Source organism: Amphiprion ocellaris, chromosome 20, assembly GCF_022539595.1.
Source record: "Amphiprion ocellaris isolate individual 3 ecotype Okinawa chromosome 20, ASM2253959v1, whole genome shotgun sequence".
NCBI lineage: Eukaryota > Metazoa > Chordata > Actinopteri > Pomacentridae > Amphiprion > Amphiprion ocellaris.
In genome coordinates this window covers 11,624,532-11,647,935 of record NC_072785.1, presented here as the reverse complement: position 1 = coordinate 11,647,935, position 23,404 = coordinate 11,624,532, and the positions used below count along the sequence as shown (strand labels likewise).

The 23,404-nt window shown below is 39.3% G+C and overlaps 3 protein-coding genes across 6 annotated transcripts; 1 reads left to right on the top strand and 2 right to left on the bottom strand.

Moving 5' to 3' along the window:
• Positions 1-119: 119 nt before the first annotated feature.
• Positions 120-6,571, bottom strand: LOC111573328 (MAPK/MAK/MRK overlapping kinase). Of its 3 annotated transcripts, XM_035951508.2 has the most exons (13): positions 6,237-6,329; positions 5,826-5,884; positions 4,517-4,631; positions 3,940-4,029; positions 3,782-3,852; positions 3,613-3,691; positions 3,474-3,522; positions 3,205-3,383; positions 2,891-2,992; positions 2,581-2,754; positions 2,244-2,403; positions 1,963-2,160; positions 120-1,679 (listed from the first exon to the last, which is right to left on the bottom strand). In XM_035951508.2, exons 2-13 carry the CDS (start codon positions 5,854-5,856, stop codon positions 1,602-1,604), a joined length of 1,326 nt encoding a protein of 441 aa, XP_035807401.2. In that variant the 5' UTR covers positions 5,857-5,884; positions 6,237-6,329; the 3' UTR covers positions 120-1,601. The 3 variants fall into 3 exon arrangements, with proteins under 3 accessions (XP_035807401.2, XP_023133199.2, XP_054861577.1); XM_023277431.3 differs by lacking the exon at positions 5,826-5,884 and having other exon boundaries at positions 6,237-6,571; XM_055005602.1 differs by lacking the exon at positions 6,237-6,329 and having other exon boundaries at positions 5,826-6,217.
• A 56-nt stretch (positions 6,572-6,627) lies between these two features.
• Positions 6,628-17,123, top strand: LOC111573329 (ribosome quality control complex subunit NEMF). The gene is made up of 32 exons (XM_023277433.3): positions 6,628-6,815; positions 6,939-7,007; positions 8,349-8,451; positions 8,782-8,907; positions 9,037-9,185; positions 9,292-9,359; positions 9,481-9,570; positions 9,662-9,735; positions 9,839-9,909; positions 10,008-10,083; positions 10,194-10,334; positions 10,520-10,728; positions 10,841-11,014; positions 11,100-11,163; positions 11,337-11,425; positions 11,518-11,621; positions 11,699-11,761; positions 11,878-11,990; positions 12,794-12,851; positions 12,960-13,018; positions 13,102-13,222; positions 13,299-13,569; positions 13,677-13,719; positions 13,814-13,863; positions 14,015-14,156; positions 14,594-14,671; positions 14,860-15,072; positions 15,290-15,325; positions 15,442-15,548; positions 15,631-15,674; positions 15,783-15,862; positions 16,805-17,123. The coding sequence occupies exons 1-32, from the start codon at positions 6,757-6,759 to the stop codon at positions 16,880-16,882; spliced, it is 3,222 nt and encodes a 1,073-aa protein (XP_023133201.1). The 5' UTR covers positions 6,628-6,756; the 3' UTR covers positions 16,883-17,123.
• klhdc2 (kelch domain containing 2) lies at positions 17,111-22,833 on the bottom strand. 2 transcript variants are annotated; one of them, XM_023277434.3, is made up of 14 exons: positions 22,710-22,833; positions 21,767-22,053; positions 21,599-21,678; positions 21,390-21,507; positions 21,129-21,241; positions 20,603-20,687; positions 20,238-20,321; positions 19,969-20,049; positions 19,752-19,810; positions 19,311-19,420; positions 19,151-19,223; positions 18,977-19,064; positions 18,826-18,878; positions 17,111-18,718 (listed from the first exon to the last, which is right to left on the bottom strand). In XM_023277434.3, the coding sequence occupies exons 2-14, from the start codon at positions 22,034-22,036 to the stop codon at positions 18,595-18,597; spliced, it is 1,338 nt and encodes a 445-aa protein (XP_023133202.2). In that variant the 5' UTR covers positions 22,037-22,053; positions 22,710-22,833; the 3' UTR covers positions 17,111-18,594. The 2 variants fall into 2 exon arrangements, with proteins under 2 accessions (XP_023133202.2, XP_054861578.1); XM_055005603.1 differs by having other exon boundaries at positions 21,767-22,047; positions 22,710-22,783.
• Positions 22,834-23,404: the final 571 nt, after the last annotated feature.

The following is a 23,404-nucleotide window of genomic DNA, read 5'->3' as shown; positions in this document are numbered from 1 at the left end:
TCCCACTTTATTGTTCATTAAAAAACCATGACTGTTCTGTTAACATTTTTCTGTCAGCAGTTTGTGCATATATTCTGTTTCATTTGTAATGCAGGTTAATGATGACATCATACAAATGATACTTGATAATTTTTTACTCTGACAATGTGTCACAATAACAAACACAATAAAGTGCAGACTGATTCACAGTCTGTTTTAATGAGCTCACAGCTCTGCATGAAATGGTACTTTTTTTCTTTTTTTTTTTTTTTTTGTTAAGCCATAGTGCCTGAAGTGAGGGGTATGAAGGTACAGGTCAAGCTACACTCTAAACATGACATTCAAATATCTGACTTTCTAAGGCCCAGTCTGCAACATATCCAAGCATATCAACACGTGTTTCCACATACATAGCTAATCTAAAAGGAAGGTCAATTCCTATTAACTTCCATTTCTGTCTTTTGTAGCCCACTCCAAGCTGTTTATTTAGTTTACAGCTAGAGCACAAAATGTGCCTTTAAAGTATGTCTCCACACACAATGTTGTGACGGAGCACGATTTAATGAGAATGTTTTTGCAGTTGACCTTTGTACAGGAAGACTATTACCCTGGAATCAGGTGGACATATTTCATAGTAGTTTAAAAGACATGCTATCACAAGTATATGGTTATTACAAAGAGACTTCAACCCTGACCTTGGAGTTTTTCTTACTTTACAACTTTGAAGCTCAATGGATTAATAAAACTACTATGTAGCATTTAAATGTTTCCAGCTTCTGTACTATGTCTCAGTTGAATTGAAATCTAGACTTTAACTTGGCTTTTCCAGGACATTTTAATTCTCCTGTGTAGTTTTCATTTAACGTTTAGAGTCTTATTCTTGCAGGAAATGAATCTTCTCTCTCGACCAGGAAATTAATTATTCGGCCGTTGGACCTTCCTGATCCCCAGTGTGTTCAACCTAAAGTCACTTGTTCAGCTGTAATTAGAAACTTGGAGTCTCATCTAATTTATCATTTGAAAATGCGTGTTGTCAGTGTAGGGTGAGGAATTGATGAGATTTGTTTTCACGTAGACATTTAAGTCTTTTTTTCCGATCAGTGCCAACATAGCTTAATTCAGAGTTGTAAAATAATACAACCTGAACAAGTTCAAGAAGTGTGACTACTTTTTAAAGGTGCCACATTACTTTAAAAGAAGTTGAAAATGTTGATCACTAATGGTAAAATACTCTTCACTTGTCAAATACAGTATATTATTTAGCTTTTGTACTAAATGAGGCTCAGTTTAAAGTCTGTCAAAGGGTTGTAAATGTATAACACCTGACTAGGTCAAGTAAAACTAAACCTACTCACTCTTAATCCAACATTATATGAAAGAACACTTTATTTGGGGAGAGGTCACATTGAATTTCATTATTACAATTGAGGTTCAACAGTTTTGTGTAGCAGTTGTAACAACTGGTAAGATGACAGTTTTGGTCAACTTCATTGCGTTTCTTTCTCAAGCATGTCTACAGATTTCAACATAGAGCCTGTCCTCTCAGCATATCTGTTTGTCAGTACAGATCTATCCCGTTTTAAAAGGCATTTGTAAATGTAATACTTCAGTGTATTTGGCTCTCAGAAGCCTCCGTGTTTTCTGTCCAGAGGTGGCATATAGTAGGTCTTGAAAGCTGCGCGGTGTGACTCATCCCGGGGCTGTGAAGAGAGGAAATGCAGACTGAATGCCAATTCAAAGCCCTGATGGAAAAGCACTAGCGAGGCACTTGTTTAATTAATCTAATGCTCCTGTTTTGTCCTTAAAGTCACATAGTAAGCACACTCAAAACATCCCCTGATATTTATAACGAACCTCTCAGCTGTGCTTCACTAGGTACAGCACCGCAGTGCCCTTGGTGGATGTGACTCTGCAGAGGCTTAAATGACTGAACGATTCCAAACTGTAAAAAGGCTGATGTCTGTGTAGTACTGCTGTGTTTACCTTGGCCAACTGTGACTGGCACTTTTTCGACGTGATGGCTGGCAGTGTGCCTCGGTGAGTCACGGTACACGCAGGCATTGTGGAGACTGGGAAGGAGATCTGTGGTCCTGGTACGACCATGTTAATCTTGGGCAGCTCTGCTGGGTAATGGGGGACGTTTCTTCTGATGAGGGGGTCTGCTACATGCTTCAGGTTGTGCTAAGAAAAGAGACGGTATCAGATGATCTTTAGAAATTTCATTTAAGTGGACTTCAACATTCGCCATTAGAGTTGGAACTTACACTCATTAAAGGCGTTTGTCTTGTGTGTCTTCCCCTCAGCTGTTTGCCAAGTCTGGTTGGTCGCCAGATGTGTTCGAAAGAGTTTTGCATCACACTGCTCCCAATTCCATCCATAGTCCCAGAAACTCTGTGAAGAGTTTCTGCTTTCTTCTCTGCCATCCTGGGAGAAAGATGCAACAGCAAGTAATATTTCAATACATTTGGACCTTCTACAATTTAAAGAATAAACCTGGTCATCCAAATTTGATTAAAAAAAAAGTCACAAAGTCATATGTTTGAGATGTCAGCTGTAAGTTAAGAGATGTTAAATGTTTGTTTCTGATCTAAAGCACTTTACCTGACTTCCCTAAAGTATGTGTGCCTCAGGGCTGTTTCTGCGGTGATGCGTTCATCTTGGTCATAGGCGAGCATCTGATAAAGCAGTGACAGAGCCGGAGCTGGGCAGTTAGGGATTAACCGCGAGATACCGGTGCCTTTCTTTGGGGGGAAGTTAAAATGCATCGCTCTCGACCTGCCAGGCGTTAACACAAGACGAGTCTTTTTTGTTATTTTTAAGTACATGAAACATATTTTCACAGTCTATGTGTGCTGCTTCTGTAACAAGTAGACAAACTCTTCAGACAACACATCTAAACATGAACACCTACTGCTTGAACTTTTGGAGAAGGCTTTGATCTGGTGTCCCCAACACATCATGGATCTTAGCTACCTGGTCCAACTCGTTGCCTCCCGGGAAGAGAGGATTCAAGCTGAAACACAGGGGTATATAATAGGATACGACTGCCTTCACTAAGGCATTTGCATCGCTTTTGTTTCACATTTGTTTATGCCACAGGTGACCAGATAGGATCAAATTACAAAAGAAAGATGGACAAATGCACTGTTATTGCATTAACTGAACTAATAATGTACAGGTGGAGTGTTCCAGGTGGAATTTTGTTCCCTTCCTCTGCAGAAATACCTCATGATTTCAAAGAAGACACATCCAGCACTCCAGATGTCCATCTTTAGGCTGTAATACCCATCGGTGAGGAGGCACTCCGGGGCTCTGTACCAGCGTGTGGAGATGTACTCCGTGTGCGGTGGCTTCGAGTACACACTCCGACATGAGCCAAAGTCACCAAGCTTCAAAACATTTTGCTGCAAGTCGTACAAAATTTACTTTAAAAACAGCTCAGAAACAAATGACCACTTTTTCTTTAAGGGTAAAACTAATTACAATAATCTCACTTTGATGAGAATATTTTCAGGCTTCACGTCTCTATGAAAGATCCCACAGCTGTAAAGAAAAGAAAATAATTTTAGCAAATTTAAATAACAAATTGTAATTTTTTTCATTTAATTTTAACTTGAGTTTTGTCATTGTCACCTGTGCATGTGTTCGAGTGACTTGCAAAGTTGGTACATGTAGTGTTTTACTGTTTGGTCAGGCAGTGGTGTTTTTCTTCCTACAAGGAATAAGAAGCATTACAATTTGCACAAAAACTACATTTTAAAGTTCCATTTGTAGCGATTTGCTGTCATACTTGCTAACTTACCTTGTATGTACTCATAGATATTCATCTCCATCAGCTCACATATCAAAGACACGGTTCCAGTTTCTTTGTCGCTGAAACATTGTGTCAAGCCAAAATGAAATTCCTCATCACATAAGAAGCTACATTCACTGCAAAATGAGCAACACATCGGTACTCACAAAATCAGTTCGTGCAGCTGGATGATATTTGCATGAGGGCTCAGTCTCTTCATTGCCTGGACTTCCCGCAGGTTGTTGGCCTGTTCCAGACTTATCAACAGAGAACAGAAGATGCTTGAGCATTCAACGTGGCAAATTTGTGAATACAGTGTACTGTATTTTATTTCATATCTGCTTACCTAATCTGAGGTATTATGTGACGAGGTTGAGGAAACTGGACTAAGCACATGCAGCTCTATAATATAACTTAATGTGGTAGAAGCATAGTGTTACTGCAGTGGATGGAAACACTGTAGATAATGGTAGATAATAAATGGCTGAACAGATTTAAGGTGCATAATCAATGTCAAAAACCAGTGCACTGTCCACTCACGTTTCAAGCGCTGACATCTATTGTTACCTCATCACAGCAAGGTCAAAGGCAGAGCAAACTGACATCTAATAGGATACTTAAGGCAAGGGGGGTGTCAAGCTGCTGGCTTAAGTTTCAAGGGTCCATACACAACAGAGTATGGGAAAACTACACCACCACTGATTGCCTGTGCACAGGATTAGCAGGCGTGTGCAGAACACATACCTGTTAATTGTCTGCTTCATGGTTTTACAGGCGTAAAACTTCCCATCTTTCAGGCTCTGAGTTTTCACAACCTCTGAAAACGTACCCTCCCCGATTTTCTTGATTATTTTGTAGCCTGCAACAACAACAATAATAATAAAAATAAAAATACAAGAAAAAACAAAGACGGACAAAAGGAAGGACAAGTGCATGAGTACATTTCTATTGCACTACTATTTGTGAGTAACCTAACAACAGAAAACAAGGCTACATAATCTATAGGGACACCCTGTGCTCAGTAGACAGTAAAAACTAGAACACTCCCAAAGCCCATGGTGATTTTAGTGGGCAACTGGGATTTTCACAATCATTTAGGGCTGCAACTAATTATTATTTTCATCCTAGAAAAAAAAGAAAAAAAAAACTTAAGTTCTGAGAATGGCAAGCTGGCATATCCAAAGGTTTTGTCCAAAAAACAGTCCAAAACATTATGAAATTCAGCTTACCATCAAAGAGGACTGGGGAAAGCAGCAAATATTTATATTTTTGAGCCAATAACTATTGTCTTTTAGCATTTTTGCTGACAGATTTATCTTTAATAGTTTCACTAATCAGTTAATTTACTAATTGCTTGAGCTCTGCATTCATATGAAACTAATTCAGACCAAATGTTTTACAAGGAATTCCAAGTAGGGCTGCGGATTTTCATTATCAGCTCATTATTTTAGCTGTTTATTGCAAGCAAAGAGCACATATTTAGATTTTTACTGGGAGACTGACGTTTGTGGACTACTCATTGAAGATTTAATAGTTATTTTAGCTGAAGTCATACCAGGTGACACCATTTTTATTCACTCTTTAAGGAGATAGTTGTGCTGGTTTAAGTGGCTGGACTGTTCAAGACTATTAAAAATCTGAGTGAAAGTATTGTTTTAGGTGCCATTTTCACAAAGTAAAAACTGTGACCTGTCTAATTTGTGTGCTGATCAATAATTATCCTTGTGTTGTTGCCAAACTCCCACACAGTTCTGCTGTGCCATTGCCTATGCCAGATTTATTAACAGGAGAGGTCAAGTGTATGACACGCCTGTATTCATACTTCTGGAGACATTTAACGTAAAATACTGGTTAAAACTATAGCAAAAAGATCTAAATGGAAACATGATTCATGAAAAACATCCACGTATGCGTTCCTAATTGTTCCCGAGACCTAATGACAGATATTCTTTGAGGTTAAAACTGCTAGCAAACTAGAAATTTGAAGAGAAATCTCATCGACATGCGACCGCCCGTCAGACCTGTCATCACTCCGCTCAGCCTCGTTACTTACAATGCATTCCTTTGAGTCTTAGCCGCCGCATTGAAGTCGAATATCCATAACATGGGTGTCTGGAGAGGACATTTCAATGTTAAGTTTGAAAATGTGTGTTTTTCTTTACGCACCGACGTGTCAACGGGACACTAAAGTGGGTGCTAGCTTAGCCCCGCTAGCGTGCCCTGTTAGCTGACCGTCGCCTTGGTAACGGAGCACGCCTTCGCCCTCCACTCTGACCTGAGGAGGAAACTGGAAACTCCGGCTGAATGTGTGACTCTCTGACTCCAGCCTGATAATACTTAGAATTAAACGAAAAAAACGCAGCACAGTAAGCCCTGCCACGTAAGAAAAAATGCCAGTCAAGCTGAATTATTCACACCAGGCCCCGATATTTGACGAGGCAGGCTCCATAATCAACCTTCTTACCTTTTTTCCAGAGGTGGGTGGCGACCGTGAGCTCGGAGGTTTTCTCGTTAGGCTGCGGGTTGTTGTTCTGCAGATCCACAACATTTCCCCTGTTGCTCCAGTCTGTGTTAGGTGGTGTTTTGCACGCATTTCGAAGGCTTGCCCTGTTTTTCACGTCAATAAGCCAGTTTGAGTAGTGCATCATTAGTGCACATTTAATGTCCAGAAGCCGATCATGAGTTTAATCATTTATAGAGACAGTTCCTGCAGGAGCAAAGCCGCTAGTTTACTGCATTTATAATAGCGTGACGTTACCGGGCACGAATGCATCTCATACACAATGTACTCTATTCACTTCTGTGTGTAAAAGGCGTGGACCTGCTCATTTTTGCGCCCCATCGGCTTCCGTCTAATTTGTCCTATCTGCACATGCTCGGCATTTCCCTGTACGTCTTCCTTGTTGATGTTGCTCCAGATATGTGAATTTTCTTTTAACGTTCACTTTTCTTTTTCCGTATCTGCACCCAGGAGTTAAGTCACTATGAAAACAAGATTCACCACTGTGGATATCAGGGCAGTTATTGCCGAAATTAATGCCAAGTAGGTGGTTTGTTGCTAGGCTAAGCTAACTTAGCCTCGTTTGACTGTTGCAGCAACGGCTTGTGTGGATTTGTTTACAGATGTTGCTCAGCATTTCATTTATTCCACCTGTTTCTTTTACAGCTACATTGGCATGAGGGTAAACAACGTGTACGACATCGATAATAAGACGTATCTCATCCGTCTACAAAAGTAAGGACAGTTTGAAAACGAGTCTTTGAAAGTTTCACTGCAATGTTTCATAAGACTTGAAGCTCCAAAGTAAAGCAGGAATACCACAAGAATTCGTCCATTGCACAACATCCTTGCATTCAAACATGTAATTTTAATGAATTGTGATAAGTATGAATTATATGAGCATGAAGTACAAAAGTAGTCATTATGCAGCAGGCTGTAACTTTTAATTAAATTATTTGACAATTACAGCTGATGCATTAAGAAATAAATAGGAGCATTTTAGCGTTTAAAAAAATGTTTTTACAGTTGGGTATTATATTCTATTAAAAAATTAAAATGACTAATATGGTTATACGTATACTTAACAAACCATAAATGCCACATGTATTACTTTATTCAAATAGTTCCTTTATTTAAACCATAGAATAAGTTTCTATTGTTCCAGCGTAGGGAATTTCTACAACAGATGGATAGCATTAAACAACCAAGCACAAACTCTACTGGAAATGATTATAGCAGATGGAGAGTGAAGTTGTAGACTAGAAATCACAAATCAGTAACCAGTCACACATCTGCAACGCATTGTTATTGAGGTTGTTGACGCTGCTTGTAGAAAGTTGTCTGATTCTCTCCTGAAAGGTTTGGCAAAGTTGTTGGACATTTTGGAGGACAGGATCACGTTGTTGTCCGCCCAGAGCATTACATGGCAGATTGCTTGTTGTATCATGTCTGAAACAGTGTCATAGATGACAAATAGAACTGTTGACATTCAAGTGTTTGACTATGGCTGTAACGGGCATGCCAACATCCAGCATGCGAACTGCTGGTTCTTGTTTTTCCCTTGTCATCTGTGGCATTGTGTCAGTTGAATAAAACTGCATTTCACATCCCTTTTTATATTCTCTGGTCAAAGGAGTGTCTGTGTGCTGGTCATGCTATCTTATCACTGTCCTTTAAAGCCACACCTGACTAGGGTGTCGATTAAATCATTGGTCAAGGACTTTTTTGTGCATAATTGCCTAAATGTAACCCTTTTCTAACCCAAAAAAACCAAAAGATTTTTCCTTTTTTCTGTGACTCAAAAAGACCATAGATATTCTGTGTTTATATTTGTGTTCAGTGTAAAATCTGAATCTGCTTAGTAACTGTTGCTGTCAGTTAAATGTTGTGTAAAAAATATCTTCTGTTTTTTTTCCTGTGAAATGCAGTAGAGTACAGAGATAAATTAACATTAAATTAAAATGCTCATCAAGTACCTCAAAACTGCACCTAAGCACAGAACTTTAGCAAATGTATTTAGTTGCCTCCATCACTTTCAGTCAGGATGTATAACCGAGTGCTGCATTGTTGTCTCAGGCCCGACAGCAAAGCTATTCTCCTGATTGAGTCTGGGACTCGGATTCACTCCACAGACTTCGAATGGCCCAAGAACATGATGCCTTCAGGCTTTGCAATGAAAGTAAGAAAGTCTTGATGATGTCATGTCACTCTGAAATACCATTTTTGTTTCATTAGAGCTGGCAAACATTCTTTATTAGTCTAATTGGAATGATATGAATTTTAATGTGATGTAATTAATTCTTAAACCTTCATGTGATAACTACACAGTCAGATCTTTGCTTTATTTCATCCCTAAGCAAATGGATTTATGCAGTAAACACTAACATGAGTGCACACACTTGTTTTCTATTTCTTCTGAATCATATCTCCCACAGATCAATACTTGCTAATTGTTGAATTGGATCCTGTAATAAAACTGAACCTTAAAGCAGCTTTTCTTTCTCAATAGTGCCGAAAACATCTGAAGACACGCCGACTGACCCAGGTTAAGCAGCTTGGGATTGACAGGATTGTTGACATGCAGTTTGGTTCAGATGAGGCTGCCTACCACTTGATTATCGAACTATATGACAGGGTCAGAAAACTGCACTTGAAGTTGCTTTATTTCAGATGCTACTTTAAATTACATGTCTCACAGCCAGCACTGTACAAATCAACCCTAATCAGAACTGTAACACTGATGCGTGCATGTGTCCATTTTTAGGGTAACATCATACTTGCAGACCATGAGTACACAATCCTGAATCTGCTGAGGTTTCGCACAGCGGAGGCAGAAGATGTTAAGATTGCTGTGAGAGAGCGATACCCCGTGGAGAACGCCAGGCCCCCTGAACCCCTCATCAGTTTGGAACGGTAACCATATTTTTACATGAGCTTGTTGAGTTTTTGGATAAAATGTCCCTCCATCACAATTCAGTGAACATATATCATGACTTCCTTTATTGTTGTCTTTATATAGACTCACTGAAATCCTCAGCAAAGCACCAAATGGAGAGCAAGTGAAAAGGATCCTGAACCCTCACCTTCGTAAGTAGCCAGGCAGCAGATACATATGACTTTCTTCTCATTTCAGATCCCCCAAACTTCTTTTATCATGTAAGAAACAAGACTGAACCATGTTTTGTGTCCTTTCCAAATGCATCTTTAGCCTACGGTGCCACTCTGATAGAACACAGTTTGATAGAAGCAGGACTGCCAGGCTTTGTCAAAGTTGACAGTCAGGTTGATGCTGCCCAAGGTATAGTAGGACCACTGGAATAATGTTTTTTTGTTTTTTTTCCCTGTAAATCTGTTTGGAAAATACATTCGATCTGGCTGATTTTTTTCAGTTGCACCTAAAATCCTGGCAGCCCTGCAGATTGCAGAAACATACATGGAAAAAACTGAGAACTTCAGTGGCAAAGTACGTAAGAGATCTTTCATAAGCAGTCTTTATTTTGAGAAAAAAATCCTTTGGGATTCTGAAATACATTTGTAATATTCATCAACTTTTGTTTAAATTCCAGGGTTACATCCTTCAGAAGAGTGAAAAGAAACCGAGTTTGACTCCGGGGAAGCCAAGTGAAGAACTGCTTACGTACATTACGTTTTGTCTAATGCCCAATTTGTTACATTAGAGAGTACTCCTGTTTAAATTATGCTTAATTAGTTTATGTCAATGATGCCCACTTACAGATATGATGAATTCCATCCATTCCTCTTCGCCCAGCATACAAAGAGCCCTTATTTGGAGTTTGATACTTTTGACAAGGTGAGTATTAGCTTGGCTGCATATTTGGTTTTACTTCTTTGGTAAAGAATACTGATTGAAATCCTTGTTGCTAAAATGGCATGCTAATGCAATGTGATCCTCTCAAACAGGCAGTGGACGAGTTCTTTTCTAAGATGGAGAGTCAGAAGATCGATATGAAGGCCTTGCAGCAGGAGAAACAGGCTCTGAAGAAGTTAGAAAATGTGAAGCGGGACCATGAGCAGAGGCTGGAAGCTTTGCACCAAGCACAGGTTAGCAACAGATGGCTCTCCAGTTTGTCTTCTTAAATAAATGTCTCACATACTTGTTCCTGCTTTCTCATATATGTGTTTGTGAAACATTAATGTTGGTGTCGCTGCAAAATAGTAATAGACATTTGCACTAGTCATCCAGTTTGTCATGAATCACTGAAGGAATTTTGTCTTGTGTGTTGCAGGAGGTGGACAGAGTAAAGGGTGAACTGGTGGAGATGAACCTGCCTGTGGTGGAGAGGGCGCTGCAGGTGGTGCGCAGCGCTTTGGCCAACCAGGTGGACTGGACTGAGATTGGCATTATTGTCAAAGAAGCACAAGCTGCTGGAGACCCTGTGGCGTGTGCCATCAAGGAGCTGAAGCTGCAGACCAACCACATCACCATGCTTTTAAAGTGAGACTGTCACTGAAGCAATAAACTTCAGTTAATCCTCTTACTAATTGTTACATCATTTGAAGTCCAACTCGTATATCAGTGCGTTTTTGTGTGATTTTTTTTCTTCCAGGAATCCATATATTTCTGAGGAGGACCAGGAAGAGGAAGAGAACAAGGACACAGTGGAGGAGAAAGGGAAGAAAAACAAAAATAAAGACAAAGGGCAGAACAAGAAGCTGCAAAAGAACAAGCCCATGTTGGTGGATGTGGATCTTGGCCTTTCCGCTTACGCCAATGCCAAAAAGTAGGTTTACATTTAAGGCTTTAAACACAGAAATATGCATTTGATGGAGATGGTTGACAGCTAATGGACACATTTATTTTTTTAGGTACTATGACTTCAAACGCACTGCTGAAAAGAAGGAACAGAAAACCATTGAAGCGGCAGATAAGGTGACAAAACTGCCTTTTCCTCACGATTTTTGAATAATTGTATGATCTGCAGAAATCATTTGGTTTTCTATAGAACACCCGTTATGTGCCTTAAAACTGCTAGTAATGTAGACAGCTTTGTGTTTTTATTCAGAATTTCTACTAAATGTTTTTCCAATTTAATGTCACTGGAGGCTATGAAATCTGCAGAGAAAAAGACGCAGCAAACACTAAAGGAAGTTCAGACAGTAACCACCATCCAGAAGGCCAGGAAAGTCTATTGGTAAGACACAGTTAACTATGTGTATCTATTGAGCTTTCCGTACAACCAAGAGGATTCTTTAATTCCTTCAAACATCTCTTTTCTTTTGGCAGGTTTGAAAAGTTTTTGTGGTTCATCAGCTCTGAGAATTATCTTGTCATCGCAGGAAGAGACCAGCAGCAGAACGAGATGATTGTGAAACGCTACCTCCGGACCGGTAATCCCACTTCCACATACTCTTGCTGTAAACACATTTTTAAAGCTGATTTGTCACATCATCTGTTTCTTTCTCAGGTGATATCTATGTTCACGCTGACCTACATGGAGCAACTAGTTGCGTCATCAAAAATCCTTCAGGTAAATTTGCACTTTTGCCTTTTACTGCATTTTTCACTGCATGACTAAATTTTTAGTTCCCTATGTTGTCATTTTTTTACCTGTTAGTATTTCACCTCCCCTTCTGCTTCCTCCAGGGGATCCCATCCCTCCCCGCACTCTGACTGAAGCTGGCACGATGGCCGTGTGCTACAGCGCTGCTTGGGATGCCAAGATCATCACCAGTGCTTGGTGGGTTCATCATCATCAGGTGAGTCGTGACTATTAGGCAGCCTAATAAGTTGTCATCATATTGTATATGTGTGATTCATATTATACTTAATCTGCAGCATTTTTAAAAGTGCGCAGCATAACTTACTGAAACTTCAACCTGTTTCATGTAAACAAATATCCACTGCGTGTATCCTTGAGGTATAACAACCATGTTTAGTGTGTTTCATTCCTTATCAAACATTTGTTAAGCCAATAACTGTATGTTTAAAAAAAAAAAAACCTTTCCTTTTTTTGCTGGTATTTTTCTTGGTATGGCACGTAAAACAAAGCAGAAACCCACTCAGAAACATTACTTCATAATGCTGCTTGAGTCCACACACTGTACTGGGTGCTTTTAACTAACAGGCACAGGGCAGAAAAGTAAAAATTGATAATGCAAAACATTTGAATATGAATAGAATATTGATGTAGTAGAAATTATGGGTGTTGTGATATACTGGTATTTTATAATAACTGTGAAATTTAAACACTATGTTACTAATACACATAAAAACATCAGAAATAATCTGGCTCCATTTAGTAGGCACTCCACCAGAAGAACAACATAAAATCATCCCCACCTCCTTACAATCATTATTTTAAGTATAATTTATTTGTCAAAAACAGATAAAACTAAATAAACATAATAAACAAAGGTAAACAGAATCTCATTAGACGTTTTCAATAATATAATATTGTACATTTTTTTGGCCACAGTAATCATGTTTTAAGTATCCAATATCTTGACACCCTTATGTTTTTTTTTTAAATTAATTAGTGGTATTTTGTTTATTTTTTCAGGTGTCTAAGACAGCTCCTACTGGAGAGTACCTGACAACTGGAAGTTTCATGATCAGAGGTATGAAACACTAGCATTCAATTACATTAAAATTTAAATAAGTTTAACCAGAAACAGAATCATGATGATTTCCGAAAGAGGACTTCATTTTTTTTTCTCTCTCTCCAGGAAAGAAGAATTTTCTCCCTCCTTCTTACTTGATTATGGGCTTTGGATTCCTTTTCAAGGTAAATATCATCACAAGCAGTAAATGCATTTTCACTCTTTATCATTTTCAAACAACTTTCATCTCTTCTTCTGCCTCCTGCAGGTGGATGAGCAGAGTGTGTTTCGGCACCGTGGGGAGCGGAAGGTGAAAACAGTCGAGGAGGACATGGAGGACGTCACGTCCAGAACTGCTGAGCTGTTAGAGGAGGGAGAGGAGCTGATAGGTAGAAGGACACTTTCATTTAGTGTTATAGTTAAAGCTATATGCAGGTGCTGTAACTGTTTCTGTTGCCTTTGCAGGGGATGACAGCAGTAACGAAGATCAGGGGGAAGAGAAAACAGGAGATGGAGAGAACAAGGAGATGGAGAAAAAGATTGTAAAGGGGGATGATGCTGCTCATGAAAGACCTGCAGCAAATACAGGAGAGATGCTGTCTGAACAGAGCAACGCGGAGGAAGAAGAGCCTAAAGAGGAAGACAGTGATCAGGAAGAAGAGATGAAGAATGATGAGAGTGAAGAATTCAGCTTTCCAGATACCACCATCTCCCTCTCTCATTTACAACCCAGCAGGTAGTAATGCCGCATATCAAAGAATATAAAAGCCTTTACAGTTTCTACTTAACCAACACAATAGTTGTGTAATTGCACCTAATTAAATTCTCCTTTCTTATTTCCAGGAGCACTCAGCACCCCGGCTTCAAAAAAAAAACCACCGCTCAGGTCATTGTTACCTTCTCTGAGTCATTCAATCAAAGTCAAATCTAAATTTATTGTAACTTCCTTGACTGATAATGTTTCATTCATTTGTCTTCAGGCTGAGGCAGATTTACAAGGGAAGAAACACATGACTGCCAAGCAGAGAAGGTGAGGATCAAGATGCATGCAAAGCAAATCTTTCTTTATATGTGAAGTAGATGAAGATGGCTGGTTTTTAAATGGCCTTTATTTTTTTAAATGAAAACCCACACAGCCAGTCACTGACTGAATCCTCCTGTGTTTTTGTCTTCAACCATAGAGAAGAAAAAAGGAAGAAGCAGAAGCAGGAGGGCTATGACGCTGAGGAGAAAACTGAGATTTCATCCAGTGGATCGGGTGTGGATCAGGGGTCCAAAAGTGGAGGAGGGACCTCACAGGCTCCACTGAAGAGAGGCCAAAAGGTACGAGAGAACGTTGAGGATAAAGCATTGTCTTTTTCTTTCCTTTGCTAAGGGTCAACTGCAACGCAGCTTTAAAGCATTTATTAATAAATTATTTTGTTTTTAAAAACCTCAGTTGGCCAATCTTGCTGTTTTATGAAATATAAAATTTAGACAAGAGAAATACGAGAGAAATAAAATGCAAACTAAAAAAAATTAACAGCCAATAGGAGGCCATGAACAGTAACATCAGTAGGACTATACATGTTTTTTTTTTCATCATGAGTAACTAAAAAAGAATGTAATGGTTTTTTAAATGACAGAATCAATATGTAAAAAATGATGTAACCAAATCCAAATGGTCAAATAAAGCTTTTTTTAATCAACCGTATCATGTCTTTCATATATTTCTCATAGTTTGCATTGTGTTGATCATGTTTCTTCTGTTGTTGCTACAGAACAAAATGAAGAAGATCAAAGAGAAGTACAAAGACCAGGATGAAGAGGACAGAGAGCTGATGATGCAGCTGCTTGGGGTGAGGATGAATTCTAAAAAAAACAAAAAAAACACAGCTGTGTGACCCTCAGCAAGTACGACCCAGTACAGCCGGTACACCAACCTTGCCATAATGCTGCTTTTACCCATCTTCAAGTCTTCTTCTGCAGTGTGAATGTCCTTAAAACTGTCTCAGTCTTTAACATTTCTGCTGCTTTTCTCCCATAGTCGGCTGGTTCCACGAAGGAGGAGAAGGATAAGGGGAAGAAAGGAAAGAAAGGGAAGGGCAAAGAGGAGCCCATTAGGAAACCGGCCTCTCAGAAACAACAGCAGAAACCTCGTAATGTGGAGACAGCTGTGAAGAAACCAGAGCAGACAGGAGGCGAGGAGGAGGAGAGGCAGCCAGGGGAGGAGGGAGGTCCTGCAGAACAGGAGGAGAAGGTAGATGACAGGACATGTTGAATTCAATAAGGATCCAGTATTAGTGTCGGAAATATACTGTTTGTCTGGTGATGTTAACATTGTTACCTGTACTTCCAAATCTACATTACAGATTAAACATATGTACATAGTATAGACTTGTGTAGCTTTGAATAACTCTTGACAGCTTGTGAATTTTGTTGTTCCCTGAAGTCATCAATGTTGTCTTCTCTTCCAGGAAGACGATGTGGACCAGGACAACCCCGGAGCAGAGGTTGGTTTCAAGTGAAAATATTCAAATGTATTTTTCATAGAAAGACATTTGCATTCCTTCTAAAATACTCTTCAAAAATCCTTCATTTTGAATCGTATCTGTGTTTGTTGCTCCAGGAAGCAGAGAACCTGCTCACCTCTCTGACAGGCCAGCCTCACTCTGAGGACGTTCTGTTGTTTGCAGTGCCAGTCTGTGCTCCCTACACTGCCCTTTCCAACTACAAGTATGTGCAGTTAACCTTTTTGTAAGAGATAGGGGAAAACAATGAAGCATCTGCAGGCTAATGAGTCATTTGTTTTCCACAGACACAAAGTGAAACTGACACCAGGCTCTCAGAAGAAAGGAAAAGGTAAGAACGGTCATCTGTTGTGACACTCATAAAGCTTTTGCTTAATGTTTTCCCAGTGAAAAAGGAATTTTAGAATTGACAGCAATCTTCTGCTTTTGTTCTTAACAGCTGCACGCACTGCTGTGTTCAGCTTCATGAAAGCCAAAGAGGCCTCAACCAGAGAGAAAGACCTGTTCCGCAGTGTCAAGGTAAACAATTTATAACCGTGTTCTGCTTATCTGCTGAATGGAAGGCTAAGGTTGTGGTCGAACTGTCAAAAAAATGTCCTATGTTGGTACTTAAACATTTTTCCCTAAACTCAATGGAAAACATCAGGAGGCCAAGGAAAGATATGAAGTCGAATCCTTAACCCTTTGATGCATAACCTGGGTCAAAAGTGACCCAAATCCAATGGAAAATGGGTATCTCCTGATGTGGTCTACGCATCAAAGGGTTAAAGACATAAGAAGTACCAGCAGCAACGCTAAGAACGTGATTGCACCTGTACTACTGTTACTGCAACAGTAGATGTTGTGTTGAATGTTGCTGCCGCAACATGTGACAACTTTATCTCCTTACTTTTATACAGAGTAGACCAATGTATCTGATGTCAAAGGAAATATGCAAGGAAGTATTCAAGCACCTTTCCTTAGCTTTTAGAGGATTCGAGTAGCTCTCATCGTGGCTGCATATTAATTATTATTTGAAGGTCATTTCACTTAGAAACTTTCCTAAGCCAAAAAAAACCAACAAAAAAGACTATTTGACCACAGCCAGATGTTGATGCTCATTTGTAGTTCTGCCATGACTGATAAAGTCGCAAAGTTAGCAACCATTAGAAAAACAATATGCACTCTTAATATCCATCCATCCATCACCTATACACCGCTTAATCCTCATTAGGGTCGTGGAGGGGGGCACTCTTAATAATCAAATCTATTTTTATTTATTAAGGAAAACTATCAAACATTCAGGTTCCATCTTACTATATTTAGGAATTTACACCTTGTCTGATTTATATGAATGTTATTACAGTTTTGACCGTTGGGCAGACCGAGGTTTTATTTCATGACTGTCTGTTTAACCATTTCGTAAACAAGTAGTTGCTTTTCTTGATGTTATGATTCAAACGCTGTCCCTTTGTGTTGCAGGATTCAGATCTGTCCAGAAACATGCCAGGAAAAGTTAAGGTGTCTGCTCCAAACCTGCTGGCTGCCAAGAAGAAGTGAGAGATGGGTGAATACAGAACTGGCAAGACTTTCAATTTACAGTATTTCATAAGCACAGAACTGCAGTTTAATTTAGTTCAGTGACACTCTGCCAAGTTTCATCTATATTTCAAACATGAGGGCTGCAGCTCGTTCATCAGTACTACGCCCTCATTTGAATAAGAATTCTTTTATTTTAAAGATTGATTGTATTTGTTGGTCAGCAACATGTAAATTAACAAAGCTGAATATGAGAACACAACTTATTGGATGTGTTTATTTTTTTTTTAGTACAAATTATGCATTGCAATATGAACAATATGCATCATATCCTATAATTTAAAAAAAAAACAAACAACAACATCAAAGGAACTTTGTGCAAACCAGGCAAGTACAAACAAAGCCCTACTGACATGAGGCATTTCAGTGCAATGTGGCTCAACATCCAATACACTCGTAGTATTTTAAGTTATTGGTTAAACACAATTCAAGTGCTACAGGAGCCACTTGTGACAATTTACAGGCTCTGAAAGCCTTTTTGAGAACACAGAATCCACACATTTCCTCACAAATATATAAATAACTATATATACAAACTAAAAGTAACATTTCTGTGGCTCCAGAGTAGATAGTCTTGTGTAGCTTAAAGCACTAGTTTTAGGTCTGTGAGAACTTAAATCATCCAAGATCAAGCAAGCATCAGTATTCAAGATCACCCCAAGGACTAGTAATAGTAATCATTAAAATTAAAAGAACATACTGCCTGTAAACACTGCACTTAAAGCAAACCTGCTTCAGCTCACTTTGGATTTTGCTCCACTGAATTTAGTGTTCAGACAATGATGACATTTTATGTTGCTTTTTGAGGAAGACCAGTGAAAATCTGAAAATCATCATCTGTGTTTAACATCATGCGTTCTTTAAAAAAAAATCATAACTATTCGTTGCACTCTTGGGCATGCCTACAGGATAAACCATAATCATGAGGTGAAAGCTGCCAAAATAAGAGCTGAAGTCTGCTGCAATTCCAAATTCTATTTTTTTCCCCACAAGCATCAACACAATCCATTTTGTTTCTTTCAGGGGTCTTCCTGAAAAGCTGAAACATGAATGGGGTTTTCTCTCCATGTATTAGGCTAAATGGGAATCTGCAACTACACAAAAAACGTTTCATTTAAACAAAAGACCATCCATATCATTAAAGCTGTAGTTGCCAAAAAAATAAGTAATCTGTATAAAAACAATTCCAGTACAGTAGTACATGTTATAATATAGACAGAAATCCATGCTATCACATTTCAGCTACTCAGGAGTGATGAAAGAAGCACCTCGGAAAGTGACTGTGAGCAAAGAAAGCTTAATACTAAAACTAAACCAAAAGTAGTGCAGGGCTTCTGCTCTCTTCTATCTACAGCCCTAACAACAGTCTGAGCTTCACCACCACTGCTACTACACTGAAGGTTCTACTGGCCTTGAAAGAATTATAAGAAAATAAGCCTAAAAAGGTGACAAACAGCTTAGAGGATCGCCTGTGAACCTTAGTGTGTTTATCATGGTCCACAGCTGTTCACTATTGCTTAGAGATGTTTTTTTGATGTACACAAGTGTCCACACACATCAGACTAATGCTCTAAAAGGACTACCTGCTTTGAAAGAAACACTCACATCTTCCATACATACATATTATCCTGTAATCCTCCGGACTAAATGATTATGAGTGGCCTCCTCTTGTTCTAGGAGCCCAGAGTGTTGACATGTGCCATTCTCTGTTTGAGGCTGTGCAGGAGGTGTTTAGGCAAACAGTCCCAATAGCTAGACAAACGCTCCCTGTGCTGCAGAACAGTCTCCATACAGAACCTGGAGAATAGTGGAGAGATATTAAATTCAGTTTCAAATGTTAAAAAAAAACAAAAAACAAAGTTCGCATTATATAGAGCTTGGCTTTTGCTTCTGTGCGAACTCACCGAACTAATGATTTGGGCTGAACGTTGAAAACCAGCAACTCGTTGCTGTGAGCCTGTCAAGTTTAAAAAGCAAAAAAAAATCAAATTCAGTAGAAAACAAACTGATTTGGGTAACTATGAATTAACTTTATTGCATGAATGTGCATCTTACAGCTCTTTGATGAGACAACAGGTTGTTGGCACACCCTCCAAACACAAACACCTCTCCGTCAGGACCAGAGCACGCTGTGTGCCACAGCCTAAAATACACAATCACAATGTCACATACTGTCTCCATTTACACTGAGCTGCAGAATAATCCACAAACACATAACCAGATACCTACCTAGGGCTTCCTGTGTGACTGTGTTTGAAAGGCTTCCACTCATTTTTGCTCACACAATATAGCCAAGCATCACCTGAGAAGCAAGATAAGAATATCTCTATGAGATCAGGCGAAATTTTGAGATGACTAGTAGCGACTCAAGGTCAAGTGTTGGACTCACTCAGTGTTTCTTTCTCTGTGGTGAAACCTCCAAATAAGAAGATGTGGTCTGGTGACACTGGAGTGAAGGAGTGCCAGGACCGGCCCACAGGACCCTGCTGGGGAACACTCCTACAGCAGAGCAGGGAGAGTCAGGGGAAATATTGGAGCAGGAAAAACAGAATTGACACAATGTTGGCAGGTTGAGGAAACATGTTCACGAAGTAGATGAGTAACTGTTGGTGCACACTAATTAATAGTGGGGCCGGTGTTGGGTGTGGTTCCCTCTTTGCTCATTACATTAGGATGAACAAAAGTGTGTGTTTTTTCAAGGACTGAACTGACCATAAACCAAATCAGTAACCTCATGAATCTGCGTGTACAAATTAGTGTTTGCTCTGATAAATAGATCCACAAGCTTTTATAGTGTGCGCTAGTGTGCAATATGAGGAACCAAACTTACATTTCATGCCACTCCCATGTGTCCAGGTCAATGTAGTACAGATCATTTAGTCGGAAGTTCTGAGGATAAAGGAAAATACATTGGGATTGGTGGCCAGCAAATATATATATATATATATGTATATGTTTTTTACACGAATGTAGGTAGCATTTTGAAAATGCTAAGTAAAAAATATCACAAGGAAGGGTGAATGAAATTTCACTTTCCCCCTGCCTACCTTATATCGTCCCCCAAACACATAGCCTCTGTTGCCAACTGTAGCACAGGCATGAGCTGCTCTCGGTGATGGCGTATAGCCCTACATCAGGACAAAACAAGACAGAGAAAATGTACAAGATAATGTGTTTCTTCAGAATAGTTTATTTAATGTTAGAGCTGCAGGAATTCTGAAAAACAAGGCAGAGGCTGTTGTTTGCTCCTAGGCGGTGAGATGCCTTTGTGTGTGTGTTTGTGTGAAAGTATTTGTGGTGAAGTTGGTGTTGTTACTGTGGTGATGGGCTGACTCCATGTTGATGTCTCCAGGTCCAGGATATGGATGTGGTTGTTCCAGCCTCGTCCAGGGCTGTCCCACTGCAGCAGCAGCAGCAAAAACCAAAGAAATACGTTAACAGTTGAATCCATGATCCTGCAACAGTCTTTATCCAATGAAACAAATGTATGTAATTTACAAAAACTATGCATTTACAGTTGACAAACAGTCTTGGCTCTGTGGAATAGACTGATCTTAAATTTGCTCCCTTTTTAAAAACAAAAAACTAGAATTAGATGGAATTTCAAATATACACGAATTCAACTATGAAACACCTACAATTAATTGTTTATCATAGGAAGAGGATTTTTTGTTTACAGACCACAAAAGAAGATGATTCGTCAAATTCAAAAGTCCCTCGAGGACATCCCTGTGCTGGGTAACCGTAGCCTCCAAAGAATATTAGTCTGCCAACACATAATATGAGACAAACTCATGAAAAACCTCTCACAAAAACTATCCGTTCATTGTTTATCAACAACTCAAACTGTGGAAACATGATATGAACGAAGAATAATTCTTGATGGCCACATTAGTGCAACAGATGTTTAATATATAATGCCATTTAACAGTCAGGACACCCAATTTAATTTTTTTTGACACTTTGTGACAAACACATTTTTCTTAGCTGTCCAGAGGCTGTTTTGCGCTGCTACTTTTTTAGTGGACATTTGTAAATTAATATTTCTCAGCATAAAACAGATTTAAGTTGACATTTTGTTTCAGAAAAGCTTATTTATCCATAAAAAACAGTCTGCTGAAATTTTAAAGTACACCAAATACCTGGGATCTGCATAGCATGTTAATGTTTAACATCAAAAAGCATAAAAAGACTCTCATCCCCTCACCTGTTCTTCTGAACCCAGCACCCCAACTTATCCTTGCACGATGGAGGAAGCCCTTTAAGATCCCTCATTTCCTCCCACTTGAGGCTGGGAGCTCTCAGGGGCAGCCGATAGATCTACAAAGCACAGCACAGAAAACGGCACTTCTGAAAGATGATCAGCACAAACACTAACAGGCCTCAAGGTCTGATGAGCAAACATGATGCAACCATTTGAAAATAACAAGACAATAGGAATTTGCTTTATGTAACAAACAAACTTTACCCTGTTTGTGTTTCCCCTGGCGTGATGACCTCCAAAAAGGTAGAGGACGCCATCAACACAAACCCCGCAGCTACCCGACATCGATGTGTGCAGGTTACCACCAGCTACATGCTTTGTCCTGTAAACATCCAGAACAGTCTTTCGTTTGTCTACTTTGTGTAAAAAATAATGTTTTCACAGAAACGATGATAATGTTTTTATGTTCTTACCACACTCCTGATTCCATGTTGTATGTCCAGACCTCATTTCTTGGCAGATACAAGTCAAAGAATCCGTGGTTTTGAGAATTCTAGCAGAGAAAGAGGATATAGTGTAATTGAAAAAAATATGGAGACTGTGGAAAAATACATGTGTAGTAAAAACATTTGTATACATACCTTGTATCCCCCCCACACATACATGATGTTTCTATCAACCACTGCTATGTGACCACTGCGCTCGGCTGGGGTGTCCAGCTCGAATAATTCAGATGCCTCAGTGTCCAACTGCTGCTCATCCTCCACCTCCTCATCTTCTTCGTCCTCTTCCATGTCATCATTTCCCATCCAAGCAAATATTCTTTCATCTTCTCTATCCGAGTCGTTGTCATCTTCTCCGGCTGGAACATCTCCTATGTCTTCCTCCATCTCTGCCATTCTCTCTGCCATGTCAGTCTCTCCTGTCTCTTACCAAGGTAAGAAGTGAGAGGAAGAGAACAATCATCTAGACTAGCAGTGATAGGATTATTCAGTTAACTAATTTGTTTGTCCAATAACCAACAGAGAATGACCCACATTCCCAAAAGAGGGCGTCAGGAAATGACATTTTTTTTTCTATTAGTCATGAGAAAATAGCAACACATGAATTTCCAGTGCAAGGCACATAATGTTTACTAGCTCTATACCTTCGATATTTCCGTTTTTTGGTAAAGTAAACTGAGGTATTTCAGGGCAGTAGGTCATGTAACGTTACCTGTTAGCACGGTTACTGCTGACCTACTTTGCTAGCTTAACTATTTAGGTTACTAAGTGACCACTAGCTGTTAGCATGCAGTTTGTACCAGAGAGAAGACCACCGAAAGACTTACGCTGATTGATATATTTGATTAAAATATCCTGTAATACGTGGCGGCTAACCGAGCTAGCATGCAAACACCAGCTGTTTGCCAGTTCGTGTGTTCACAACCGTTAGCAACATAGCATTTGTAAACTTGATAACGCCAAACACCCGAATAGTTGCTAGTAAGTAGCGTCATAAAATCATATTTACAACATTAATGTCGAACACTGACAGCATGTAATTGTTTTGTACAATATGCATTCGCATTTGTCATTGCATTACCTTAACAGATGTTTGTTTTTCTGAAAAATTCAAAAGCGGTCCGCCATTTACGTGAGGTCATCACAAGCATTCTGGGGGCCCGACCGGAAGGAAGCGACTACTCATATCCACCATCTTGATGAGGTCAGAACAAAACGACGTGGACTTTTGCATAGAAGAGGCACGCTCGAGTATTTATTATATTACTAGTAGTTTTAAAAAGCTTAAAATTTGTCAGCTCACGTATTATAAAAAACACAACAAAACAAAACAAAATAATGAAAAACAACAAAGTATTAAGGTCCATGGTCCGTGTACGGATCTGGTAATTGGATTTTCCGTTTTGAAACGGGTATTGAAAAACAAAAAACGAGTGGTTATTTGATTTTCGTTTTAAAATACAAAAATTAAAATTTAAATACAAGGCGTTTTTACTTTTCATGATCAAAAAGGGATATACGATTTTTTTTTTTTAAAAAATGCTTTGATTTTCGTTTTATATTTAGAATAACAAGAAAGTAAAATCAGTAAGAGAAACGAAAAAAGGTCCATTTTTTCATTTTCTGAGACAGGAAGTGGTCATCAGCAAGTGTGGAGCCAAACGACAACAACATTCTCAGAGGGCGGAGCCAGAGAGCAGTGATTGGTCAGACCATAGTTTATATAGAAGACAGCGCGCTAGCGTATCTAGTCTATGTGTATCTATGGTCGGCACG

Bases quoted from the DNA above. Each gene is read 5' to 3' on its own strand.
- LOC111573328 (XM_023277431.3), bottom strand. From the start codon at position 6,420: ATGATGCACTACTCAAACTGGCTTATTGACGTGAAAAACAGGGCAAGC. The intron at 3,692-3,781 runs GTAAGTTAGCAA...TATTCCTTGTAG, and splicing joins TATCTATGAGTACATACAAG to GAAGAAAAACACCACTGCCT. The intron at 2,161-2,243 runs GTAAGTTCCAAC...CTCTTTTCTTAG, and splicing joins GACAAACGCCTTTAATGAGT to CACAACCTGAAGCATGTAGC.
- LOC111573329 (XM_023277433.3), top strand. From the start codon at position 6,757: ATGAAAACAAGATTCACCACTGTGGATATCAGGGCAGTTATTGCCGAA. The intron at 11,164-11,336 runs GTGACAAAACTG...ATGTCACTGGAG, and splicing joins CCATTGAAGCGGCAGATAAG to GCTATGAAATCTGCAGAGAA. The intron at 15,675-15,782 runs GTAAGAACGGTC...TGTTCTTAACAG, and splicing joins CTCTCAGAAGAAAGGAAAAG to CTGCACGCACTGCTGTGTTC.
- klhdc2 (XM_023277434.3), bottom strand. From the start codon at position 22,036: ATGGCAGAGAGAATGGCAGAGATGGAGGAAGACATAGGAGATGTTCCA. The intron at 21,679-21,766 runs GTATGTATACAA...TTTCTCTGCTAG, and splicing joins ATGTGTGGGGGGGATACAAG to AATTCTCAAAACCACGGATT. The intron at 19,065-19,150 runs GTAGGTATCTGG...TGTGTATTTTAG, and splicing joins AGTCACACAGGAAGCCCTAG to GCTGTGGCACACAGCGTGCT.